Consider the following 13,414-nt stretch of genomic DNA (forward strand, 5'->3'; position numbering starts at 1 on the left):
GTCCAAAACGGTGGGACTTATTTTTATCATTGTGAAACTTTTTCAGTGTAAATTGTCCAGCCACAGACATTTTGACACAAATTGCCACAGGTGTTTAGGCTCAACAGTCCTGTGGCTGCTATTCAAGTGATCCCTGCCTTGTCCTCCTGTACTGCTCAGATCGGTAACCTGTCTCCCCAAAGAGAGGGGATAATCAGCTGCCAGAATTGCAAAAAATAATGAGTTTGGCTACACTGAAAACAAACAGCCCAAACAGTGGACAGTATTAGGAAAATAAAATGAATGGAAATTAAGTTTAACTTACAATGAAACTACCAAAACACATTGAATCTGACATTTTTTAGATGCATAGATCACCACAGATTAGGTACCGTATATTGGCTTGATATAATATTTATATTAAATAAATGTGGCTTGGGTACCAACTTCCTAATTTAGATTAAAGCTTTAAATTAATTCTTTTGCTGAAGTTCGTTAAATGCCTCTTGTTCAGAGACCGGTCAGATATTCTAGGAGGCGAGGCAGATATGTCCACTTTCTCCATTACTATTTGTGCTTGTGACAGAAACTCAAGAGATCAATAGAATCAACAATTGAAATGGGTGAATCGCAAAATTAATTATACTATTCACAGGCAATACAGTTTCCAATTAGATGTCACCATGGGAGCACACATCTGTCTTAATATTGAATGCTTATATACTCCAAATGCTTAAACTTGTGCGATTAACAAAAAACAAAAACAAAAAAATGCATCATTTATAAAACAGTGCAGATACACTTATTTGTGTCATATCATAGCCTTTTGAAACTCATATTCTGATTCTGCAGATACAAAAAGGCCTTATACTGTAATTCTGATTACATCAGAAATCTGGAAAGTATTCACAATAAAAGAGATAGTTTGGGGAATATAGACCTAGAATAATATTATATTTGACTGTAAACCAGTAATTTATCTGGATTAGTGAATCGGTGATTATAGATGATTGGAATATCTTCTGCTATCGCTAGCTGTTTTAACAAGGTTTGGCATTTTCTAGCGATGGAGACAATTATAATCTTATAAAAAAAAAAATTTCTGGGAATGATTTCTCTAAAATGTCGAATCTTATTTTGTTTCTAAACAAAGGTGAAATAACGTGCATTATAAAATATATACGGTTAAAGATAGATATCCAAAAGTAAGTAAACAGTTAATCATTTTGGAGACGATAGTACGTTGTTAATATTCTGCTTCAGTTTATTCTTTTCATTGTTTGAAGAAAGTATAAATGAGTGTAACTTACTTATTGGCTCTTAAACATTTCCTAAACTTTTTTAGGGAAGTTTTTTAAAAACATTTCTTAAACATTTCCGGCATGCAAACTGTTCACATTCAGACTTGTAGTCTGCGTCCCTGACCTTTCCCTTGCTTTTTTCTAATCTAATATTGTTTTTTGTAACTCAATTTACTTATAACCCATTTTCTGGTGAAGTGCCTGGGAAAGTATTACAAAGCAGTTGGTCTTTTGATCTGCTCAGATATGCTGCATGTATCCGGTGATACTGTTACATGTATCCGGTGATATTGTTACATGTATCCGGTGATACTGTTACATGTATCCGGTGATACTGTTACATGTATCCGGTGATATTGTTACATGTATCCGGTGATATTGTTACATGTATCCGGTGATACTGTTACATGTATCCGGTGATACTGTTACATGTATCCGGTGATATTGTTACACGTATCCGGTGATATTGTTACATGTATCCGGTGATACTGTTACATGTATCCGGTGATACTGTTACATGTATCCGGTGATATTGTTACATGTATCCGGTGATATTGTTACATGTATCCGGTGATACTGTTACATGTATCCGGTGATATTGTTACATGTATCCGGTGATATTGTTACATGTATCCGGTGATATTGTTACACGTATCCGGTGATATTGTTACACGTATCCGGTGATAATGTTACATGTATCCGGTGATATTGTTACATGTATCCGGTGATACTGTTACATGTATCCGGTGATATTGTTACATGTATCCGGTGATATTGTTACATGTATCCGGTGATACTGTTACATGTATCCGGTGATATTGTTACATGTATCCGGTGATATTGTTACACGTATCCGGTGATATTGTTACATGTATCCGGTGATACTGTTACACGTATCCGGTGATATTGTTACATGTATCCGGTGATATTGTTACATGTATCCGGTGATATTGTTACACGTATCCGGTGATACTGTTACATGTATCCGGTGATATTGTTACATGTATCCGGTGATACTGTTACATGTATCCGGTGATACTGTTACATGTATCCGGTGATATTGTTACACGTATCCGGTGATATTGTTACACGTATCCGGTGATACTGTTACATGTATCCGGTGATATTGTTACATGTATCCGGTGATACTGTTACATGTATCCGGTGATACTGTTACATGTATCCGGTGATATTGTTACATGTATCCGGTGATATTGTTACACGTATCCGGTGATACTGTTACATGTATCCGGTGATACTGTTACATGTATCCGGTGATACTGTTACATGTATCCGGTGATACTGTTACATGTATCCGGTGATATTGTTACATGTATCCTGTGATATTGTTACATGTATCCTGTGATACTGTTACACGTATCCGGTGATACTGTTACATGTATCCGGTGATACTGTTACATGTATCCGGTGATATTGTTACATGTATCCGGTGATACTGTTACATGTATCCGGTGATATTGTTACACGTATCCGGTGATACTGTTACACGTATCCGGTGATACTGTTACATGTATCCTGTGATACTGTTACATGTATCCGGTGATATTGTTACATGTATCCGGTGATATTGTTACACGTATCCGGTGATATTGTTACATGTATCCGGTGATACTGTTACATGTATCCGGTGATACTGTTACATGTATCCGGTGATATTGTTACATGTATCCGGTGATATTGTTACACGTATCCGGTGATATTGTTACATGTATCCGGTGATACTGTTACATGTATCCGGTGATACTGTTACATGTATCCGGTGATATTGTTACATGTATCCGGTGATACTGTTACACGTATCCGGTGATATTGTTACATGTATCCTGTGATACTGTTACATGTATCCTGTGATACTGTTACATGTATCCTGTGATATTGTTACATGTATCCTGTGATACTGTTACATGTATCCTGTGATACTGTTACATGTATCCGGTGATATTGTTACATGTATCCGGTGATATTGTTACATGTATCCTGTGATACTGTTACATGTATCCTGTGATACTGTTACATGTATCCGGTGATATTGTTACATGTATCCGGTGATATTGTTACATGTATCCTGTGATACTGTTACATGTATCCTGTGATATTGTTACCTGTATCCTGTGATACTGTTACATGTATCCGGTGATATTGTTACATGTATCCGGTGATATTGTTACACGTATCCGGTGATATTGTTACATGTATCCGGTGATACTGTTACATGTATCCGGTGATACTGTTACATGTATCCGGTGATATTGTTACATGTATCCGGTGATATTGTTACACGTATCCGGTGATATTGTTACATGTATCCGGTGATACTGTTACATGTATCCGGTGATACTGTTACATGTATCCGGTGATATTGTTACATGTATCCGGTGATACTGTTACACGTATCCGGTGATATTGTTACATGTATCCTGTGATACTGTTACATGTATCCTGTGATACTGTTACATGTATCCTGTGATATTGTTACATGTATCCTGTGATACTGTTACATGTATCCTGTGATACTGTTACATGTATCCGGTGATATTGTTACATGTATCCGGTGATATTGTTACATGTATCCTGTGATACTGTTACATGTATCCTGTGATATTGTTACATGTATCCTGTGATACTGTTACATGTATCCTGTGATACTGTTACATGTATCCGGTGATATTGTTACATGTATCCGGTGATACTGTTACATGTATCCGGTGATATTGTTACATGTATCCGGTGATACTGTTACATGTATCCGGTGATAATGTTACATGTATCCGGTGATATTGTTACATGTATCCTGTGATATTTTTACATGTATCCGGTGATATTGTTACATGTATCCGGTGATATTGTTACTTGTATCCGGTGATATTGTTACTTGTATCCGGTGATACTGTTACATGTATCCTGTGATATTGCCGCATGTATCCTGTGATATTGTATCTGATTCACCGTGTATGTTTTACGTGTATCGCTGTCCTTCATGTAGTTCTGTAACACTGCTTCATCCTTAACCCTTCAGCAAGGCATTAGTTAATAACATCTCATACCAAGCTGTGTTTAGCCAAGCAGCTGCAGCTTTTATCCAAATGTTACAAAACACACGCCAGAGACTCAATTCTTTTTAAGGATCATAAAAAAAAATGTTTATTGCAAAATTATGCTAATTTACAAAACTGGATTAAACAAAAGGCCAGGACAGGACACGAGGCCTTATATAGTTCTAGGTCAGCAGTGGGCAATTCTAGTTCTCAAGGGACAGCAGCAGGTCAGGTTTTCAGGATACCCCTGCTTCGGCACAGGCGGCTCAATCAGTGGCTCAGTCTTTGATATCCTGAAAACCTGACCTGTTGGTGGTCCTTGAGGACGGGAGTTGCCCGCCCCTGTTCTAGATATAAAATGCCTTTGTAGTGGTTGGCTTCAAAGTGGGACACTCCACTGGGGCCTAATAGGCCAATAATACAGAGAGAGAGAGAGTGGGAGAGACTAGGCCTGCCAATGAGTGAGACCCCCACACATCCTAGAGACCCACCAGAGACCCCCAGTAATCACACACAGTGAGGCAATGAATTCCCATCGCATGGCACCTGGGGCCATCACTCGGACAGGAAGACACGGCCAACGAGGTTTCTGCTCTCATCGTACGTGCACACCCACTTTATGTATTTGTTTATGTAGTATACTCATGTTTGTGATGTTTTAAAGGACACTGGTAACTGAGGAATGTTACTAAGTAATTCCCGGCCCCCGCTAGCGCCCCCCCCCCGCCTAGATCCTGCACTCACGCTTTTCTGTGGTGACTGGCTCGACAAAACAATATAGCCAGTTAATATTGCAAAGGGATGTGTCGCGTTAACACGGTCTGCTTCTATTTAACCCGCGCGTTTACACGGTATGTGACCACTAATCTGACACGGTATGTGACCACTAATCTGACACGGTATGTGACCACTAATCTGACACTGTATTCAATCTGCAATGAACACAATGCAAACTCACACACTTACCTGCCACAGGGAAGGTTGGTATTAGAATGCCCTCCTATGCACATGTTCAGATGCATGCACTGTGGGGGGAGGGGGGGAGTATTGTGTGTGTATTGTGGGGGGGTATTATTATTATGTGTATCATGGGGGGGGGGGGGGATTTTGCGTGTGGCCATTGTGTGTGTGTGTGGCCAGGGGAGGAGGGGGGAATGAGTGTGAGGAGGGGGGGATTGAGGGAGTAGGAAGTCATAGAGTGATAGCAGAGAGGGGTAGAGTGAGAGGAGAGTGAGGGGAGGTGAAAGAGTGAGTGAGGAGTGAGGTGGAGGAAGTGGGAGGTGGGAGTGGGACAGGGGGAGGTGCGGGATTGGGAGAGGGGGGAGGTGAGGGAGTGGAAGAGGGGAGAGATGAGGGAAGGGGGAGGTGGGAGTGGGAGAGGGGGGAGGTGTGGGAGTGGGGTGAGGGGGGGAGTGGGAGAGGGGGGAAGTGGGGAGTGGTAGAGGGGGGAGGAGGGGAGGTGTGGGAGATGGGGGAGGTGAGGGAGTGGGAGAGGGGCAAGGTGAGGGGGTGGGAGAGGGGGGAGGTGAGAGAGAGGGGGAGGTGAGGGAGTGGGAGTGGAGGGAGGTGAGGGCGTGGGAGAGGGGGGAGGTGAGGGCGTGGGAGAGGGGGGAGATATGGGAGTGGGAGAGTGGGGAGATATGGGAGAGGGGGGAGGTGGGGGAGTGGGAGAGGGGGGAGGTGGGGGAGTGGGAGAGGGGGATGGGGGACCGGGGAGGTGGGGGGAGGGAGGTGAGGGGGTGGGAGAGGGGGTGGTGTGATTGAGGAAGGGGGGGGGGGGGGAAGACTGAGACACAGATGGGGAGAAAAATACATGGTGAGAGGGGGGAATAGAGGAGAGCGAGAAGGTGTACAAAGGGGGGGCTTGCAAGACCACTGACATGTGGGGGGGAGGGGGGCAGTGAAAACTCTAGTCCTGGGCCCCAGGATAGCTGTTGGCGCCCCTGGGTGAGAGCACTGTATATTGTTTGGGTTGAGAACATTCTGTTAGTTTGGTTAAGCTTTAGATTGAAAGATACATTTTTAAACAAGTCAAGAAAAAAAAAAAGATCTGTTAAATTGTTTCTTATTTCCTGAAAGCAACAAAAAAAGAAGTCACCGTATAAGGAGTGAAAAAAAATTAAAAACAGCTATTTTTATCATAAGCACTTTAACTTTGAGAAATTCCAAGAGTTTTTTCATGTTCCTCAAAACCCCTCTGCTCAGTTCAGTTAATTTAATTAAATGCACGTTGTTAGAGATTGTTTCCTGAAATAAACCCGCGACACGTTCGGGAAGCGGATTGTAATACAGACATTACTTTATAAATAGCTAACAGAGCAAAGCTGATCCCGTCTGCAACGCTCTGGGAATTCCCCCTATATACACTGACATTACAAGTTAAATAGGAGATTTTAGGGAATCCCTTATGGGGCTTTAATATTATCCAAGATAAACGCTTTGCAAATTCCTCCAAGGATTCTGGGAAATGACATGCAAATGAGCACTGTTTACTTCTATTCATTTTAACATGGGACCCTCTAAGCTTACAGTCTGCCTGCCGCAATGCACAGCTTTTCAGCACAGCCTGGGATAAAGTGCAGAGCCAGTAACCTACTGGCAGACAACAGTTTCCACCTTTCGGGTCTCATCCGTGCGAGACTGAGTGACACACTGCGCTCATTTGCATGTCATTACCCAGAAGCCCTGGCTGCAGCGGCAGCATTTTTTGCTAAGCGATAATGGGAGAGAGGGGTGCAGACTTGTCTGAGATAGGCAGATGCAACACAAGTGGGATTTGTATTTACTGTTAACGACGGTGGAAGGGTTTTAATCACCTTGTTTTTATCTGCCATAACGTTCTTTAACGTCTAGCAAATTCCTCCAGAAATGAGGCAGCTGATCTCAAGCCATTTACCGTCTCAGCAGAGACAGGCGACCACAAGATCCATGTTACAATCGCTCAATTACAGGTGGGTAATGCAGACTCTGGGAAATTAGGGAGGTCACACAGATAATGGCAATTTCCCTTCCTCCCCTGTGAAGGTTACACACTAAAGAACTAGAAATGGACTAGTTTCAACCCAGAGGTGACTACCTGAGAGACCCTGAAACGCAGGTTATATGTTATCCGTGACAGGGACCCCTCTTCCACTGTAATAATAATTTAGGGGCCCATCCTCCACGCGTTTGAACGTTGCTCCGGCACACTCCCTCCCACCGGTGGCTGGTTCTGCCACTAGTATACCATAGTGGCCGCGATGCATTTCATTGAGGATACAATGTATCTCGCACTTACCAAATACTGTAAGGTTGACCTGAGCTTGCTTGCTGCCATGTTTGCTTTCCACCACCATGGTGTAACACCCGCAGTGCTCCTGCCGGGCCGAGGAGATGGTCAGCTTACTCGTGTCCTCTGTGTTCTCCACCTTGATGAACTCGTTTTCCTTTATCTGTCAAGAGACGCAGCATTGGGGGTTACTCATGAAACGGCAACGCCGCGACTTAAACGGGTATTTCCATGCAAGTGTCCAGACCAACCCCATCTTGCCACTTGATGAATAACCGCCATCGTATCTATTTTACAATACAGATAGCTTCACAATCAGGTCCCAACCGTCAGGTAGCAGGAAAGAGGGACATTCAAATATGTTTAAATATTTAACATGAATTAATCCTTAAAGACAGGAAAACTTCCCCAAAATGTTAAACGGTGTATACTGTACAGTACAAGCTATCCGAAATGAAGTTTAAAATAAAATGTTTATGATATCTTAAATGTTGTCCGTGTGACCAAGGTGAGGACATTTTGAATTTGTCATATGACACACTGGAAGTAACACAGAGGCTGACATGCGGTTTTTGGGGCAGCACACACCTCTCCTGTGTTACATGTATGATGTATGAAATGTGTTCCCTGGGGTTTGAGAGCTTTATCTTGGATAATGTGAGAAGTGATACGATGTTCCACCAGTAACCGGGAGGTCTAGGAACTGCGGAGAATGTCCAATAGAACAGAGGTGAATATTACGTGTCTTCTGTGGCATCCGTTTAACGGTAAAATCACACGATTTTCTAACTGGTTGGCTGGCGAATTACCTGCTTCCTAAATTTCATCCACATGCATGTAATGGGCTGAGTCCCGGCCACCTTACAGAGAAGTACCACCGACTCTCCGGCCCGGACCTTCATGTCATCCGGGAATTGTAGGATCTGAGGTGGGGAGGCTGCATGCGGGAGAGAAGGGAAGAGACCAGGAGGGGGACAAGGGATTGATACTCAGTACCATTTAGTAGCATCGCACTGCAATCATTTGTTCTCTTTTTAAAGTCCACAGATTGCCATGGCCCAAGAGCTCACACTCGTTTTTAGTGCCCGAGTCCCAGGGAGACAAAGGAACACGCAGAGGAAGCTGGTAATGGGATGTCACTGCTTTACCTTCTACAGAAGGGGTGGACTAGAGGGCACCTTATCTGCAGATTCCGTGGGTCACATTAAAGATGGCCGGCTCTGTGATGTTTCCACTCACACAATTTAGTGTCGCTGTAGAACAATTGTGCAAATAAAAGCCCAAGAATTAGATGTCCTGGGGTAAGGGTGGGCAACCCGAGTTCTCAAGGGCCACCAACAGGTCGTTGACTGAGCCACTGATTGAGCCACCTGTGCTGAAGCAGGGAAATCCTATAAACCTGACCTGTTGGTGGCCCTTGAGGACAGGAGTTGGCCAGTCCTGCCCTAGAGGCTGTTTAGAGGATCACCAAAGATAAAAAAAAAAAAAGAATTGAGCCGTTGTTGTTACAGTCACAGTAATCAGAATTGGGATGTAAACCAGCATACACATAATAATAATAATAATAACGGTAATAATAACGGTAATAATAACGGACCTTCGGAAATGTTTGGTATCAGCAATTTGATAAAACAGGAAACTACCGGAGAATTATACAAAACAAATATGTGGTCAGGATGAAAAGAACAGAGCAATTTGTCAAAGATATTTTTTTGGAGCGAGTTAGTGGAGTTGTAACTATTGTGAGAAACCGCAAATCACGGAGAATTCGGAGCACAAAGGGACATTGAAGAGAGCAGCTGCAGGCAGGAAAACCGCAGACAATTCCGTTACCTGCTTTGGGTGGGGTCTTCGGTGCCGGCTTCTTTTTGATGGTGGCTTCATCTGCAAGGTAAGGGGGAACAATTTATTACAGACACAATTAAAGGATTAGCGGAGAGGAGGTACGTCAATTCTGCTCCAGGAATGTTCCAAAAGAAACTTCCCCTGGTTTTTACATCCCAGAATATAAAGCGGCCACATTATCCCGCCGCTCAATACATTGCAATGATTTGTATGCGATTTAAGGCTCTGCTTCTTTACAACGCTGAATAATTATTCCTTGTACTTATATTTTTATTAATTGTATATAATAAATAACAATGGTTACATAACAAAAATATTCTACGAATATGGATAATATAAAGATGTTACACAGCAGAGGCACACATGTATAGATAATAGTTTACAATTCATGCAACTCATATTACATTGAATTAAGGGCAGGAAGGAGATGTATGTATATATGTATGTATGTATGTATGTATGTATGTATGTATGTATGTATGTATGTATGTCTTTATTTATATAGCACCAAAAGTGTACTCAGCGCTTTACAAAGAATACAGTACCGGGAATTATAATAATACAATAACTGCAGCAAAATCGGGCAATAGGAAAGGAAATCCCTGCCCCCAAGAGCTTACAATCTAAGAGGTTTGATGGGGAACTTACAGAGACAGCAGGTAAGGCAGTGCTGTAGATGGCAGAGCTTGGTCACAGTGGGTGGTAGGAGTGACTGAGTGTGGGGCAGTAAGCATCAGTGCAGACTATTGGGAGGCTTGCTTTGTGGGGTGAGTTTTAAGGTTAGTCTGTATTAAAATGAGAGGGTTAGCACAATTTACAGGGGAAGAGATGGCAGGGAGGCGTGGGTGAGGTCAGGTGTGTATGTCTGGATCATCGATGTATTGTCATCATAACTCTGTGCCCAGGACATACTGGAAAATGAGAGGTAACTGAATGTATTACGTCCTGGTAAAACATTATATAAATAAATCAATGTACATTACAGAGGGGAAAGCAGAGTGCGGGAGACTGGGCTAAGAGGGGCACGAGAAGTCACAATGGGCACTGGGGAGGGGGATGTAAGAGGAGTTGGCATTAGGGGGTGGGCACGGGGGAGAGAATGTAAGAGGAGTTGGCATTAGGGGGTGGGCACGGGGGAGGGAAATGTAAGAGGGGTTGGCATTAGGGGGTGGGCACGGGGGAGGGGAATGTAAGAGGGGTTGGCATTAGGGGGTGGGCAGTGGGGAGGGGAATGTAAGAGGGGTTGGCATTAGGGGGTGGGCACTAAATGGACAATGAAGAAGGCACCGAGGGGTGAGAGATAAACTGGGAAGAAAGAGGAATGGGAGAATGGAGGAGGGGCTCGGAAATGTTACTATATACAAAGTGAGCAGCACTGAATTAATTGGTGCTTTAGTGTTCCAGCCACACGTGAGAGCTCAATAAGAATGAGTGCAGCCACGGAACAGGCTTCTTCCCAAAAGTGGTTCTGGATCTGAAAGGCTGGAGACCCTATTGCATAGAAATATTTCCGTTTCCTGTAGTGGTCCCTCAGCAATGAGAGATAAGCTCCCGTGTGATATTTGTGGGTCAGTTCCAGTGAACTAAATGAAGTGACATCTTTACTAGCCTAATTGTGCCTGTTTATATGGCAAATAAAAGCTTTGTCGCTTTTACACTCGTTTTCAATCGTCTCTTTGTAATCGAGCGCTTTGTGTCAAATCCACGGGTCATTTCTCTCCTTTTATCTGTGCAGTAAAGTAATTCCGAAACCATCGTTATTCGCACAGATAAACATAAGTAACGAATGAGCAGGAAGTCCGGGGACCGGAGGAAAGCAAAACATTTCTTTTTCACACGGTACGAACATTGTAACTTTGATGGAGATGGATTCTTTCTACATTAGTCTGTTACACCAACACATTATTTACATGTATTTGCTTTGGTACATACAGTATGTATATATATATATATACACACACACGTGTGTGTGTGTGTGTGTGTGTGTGTGTGTGTGTGTGTGTGTGTGTGTGTGTGTGTGTGTGTGTGTGTGTGTGTGTGTGTGGTTGTGTGTGTGTGTGTGTGTGTGTTTACATTTTCTTCGAGTGGGTCATTATCTGTTGTTACTTCCTTTTATCTCTTTGGCTAGCGATCGCATCAGAATTTGTCCACACAAAATATCAAAAGGATAAACAGATGGCCTGAATATACAGGAGAATACACAGTCTTGTTACAGAAGCCATTAGGTAAAGACGGTAAAAACTCTTCGAAGTTGCCTGGTGTTGCAGTGGTGTCGGCCACCTGTATTACACTCCTAAACTCATCACGGCCACTGGCCCACAGAGGGGCTCGCCCCTTTAATGGGGTATAATCAACACTGGGCCAGAGAGGAGAGAAGCGGAGGAGGAGGAGGGCAGATCATGGCCCGGGAGAGAACCCTTTCTGTAACATACAGAGCCGCGTGCTGCTGCTCATATAACTCCGCAGTTAAATAGAGGATAGGCCGGGGGTGAGCAACTCCAGTCCTCAAGGACCACCAACAGGTCAGGTTTTCAGGATATTCCTGCGTCAGCACAAGTGGCTCAATCTGTGGCTCAGCTTCAGCACAGGTGGCTTCAACTAAGACACTGATTGAGCCACCTGGGCTGAAGCAGAGATATCCTGAAAACCTGACCTGTTGGTGGCCCTAGGGGACTGGAGTTGGCCGCCCCTGTGACATTTCTCGCCTGTAACATTTTGCTGAGGGATATTTGGGAGTGTGCAATGTGCTCAGCGCTGTACTCACTCTTTTCTGGGGAATTTAGCAAAAATAAAATAATGGCCCATAATGGCTAAACGGTGCTAAGATTTCCAACTCTACCACAGCCCCATTGCAGTAAATAGAACTCAACCATTTTTCTCCCAGAGGGGTCATCTTCCTGCCATCTGTGTACAGTGAGCATGCTGCTCCCATCTCTCTTTGGAAAGCCCATTTCCTGTGCTCCTGACACCCCTGTAAGAGGAAATGTGGGGTATCCCTAAAACCTGGCACCTATTATCCTACAAGATCTCCATGTCCATGTTATGGGACCATCGGGAAGCCCGGGGACTTCTCCTGTCTTAGATTATCGGGGGGGGGGGGGGCGGAAAAGGGGGGTTTACATTTGTGTTGTACTCGTGCAATCTTTGTAAATCAGTATTGTTGACCTGAGGAAGAGAGAGCTCTCGAAAGCTTGTCTTATAATATCAATTGTTAGTCCAAATAGAAAAGGTGTAATAATACCTAATACCGATGTACTCGTGTCTTGATACACGAGCCTCGTATTTGATTTGTGCAACAGGGAGCATTCAGTTGTAGAAATGATAGTGCACCCAGAGCTTTCCTAACCTCGCGGGTCTCTTCTTCAGGTATACACAGCAAGGCTCGGACAGCTCTGCACAATATCATTAAGAAATCTCATGTTGGTCCATTAAAAGGCATCACAACCTGCAATGAATTGTCACCTAGTTTGGGAATTAGTGAAGTGCTTGCAATGATTAGAAGACGTTTCTTTGCCGGCGGTACCATGGGCTGGGACACAAGGCAGCCTCGTCTTCCTCATCTGCTACTAATAAATCCATTTATATTGAAACGTGCGTCTTTAGCACCCCTGGCACATCACAAGGCAACCAGAGTGATGTTAAAAATCCTCGATCCTAAGTGTGTTTGCTCTGCTCACTGTCCCGGCTGACGTTATATACACAACTGTCACAGAGGCGACGAACGCTCCGTGCAAACGGCGGTTTCCATTCTAAGAGAAGGATTCTCTCCAGTAGCACGAGATTTATTCTCAGGGGGCATCAGGTTCTCTCCAGTAGCACGAGATTTATTCTCAGGGGGCATCAGGTTCTCTTCAAACTATTTCAGAAGACTTTGTTTATTGAGTCACAAAACAATACACAATTATCAAGCCAAAGATTTTCCATAGTGCAGAGAATAGTGGTAAATTATGGTGGTAAAACTGTGG

At 43.5% G+C, this 13,414-nt stretch overlaps 1 protein-coding gene across 1 annotated transcript in view; it reads right to left on the reverse strand.

Moving 5' to 3' along the window:
* The window catches only part of MYLK (myosin light chain kinase), a 375,829-nt gene that overhangs the window by 75,552 nt on the left and 286,863 nt on the right, over positions 1-13,414 (reverse strand). The window contains exons 20-22 of the mRNA XM_075609890.1: positions 9,438-9,488; positions 8,414-8,541; positions 7,614-7,767 (exon numbers count right to left, since the gene is read on the reverse strand). Of these exons, the coding sequence (XP_075466005.1) occupies positions 7,614-7,767; positions 8,414-8,541; positions 9,438-9,488 (333 nt within the window). The remainder of the gene's footprint in view (positions 1-7,613; positions 7,768-8,413; positions 8,542-9,437; positions 9,489-13,414) is intronic.

Source organism: Ascaphus truei, chromosome 7 (assembly GCF_040206685.1).
Source record: "Ascaphus truei isolate aAscTru1 chromosome 7, aAscTru1.hap1, whole genome shotgun sequence".
NCBI classification, from domain to species: Eukaryota; Metazoa; Chordata; class Amphibia; order Anura; family Ascaphidae; genus Ascaphus; species Ascaphus truei.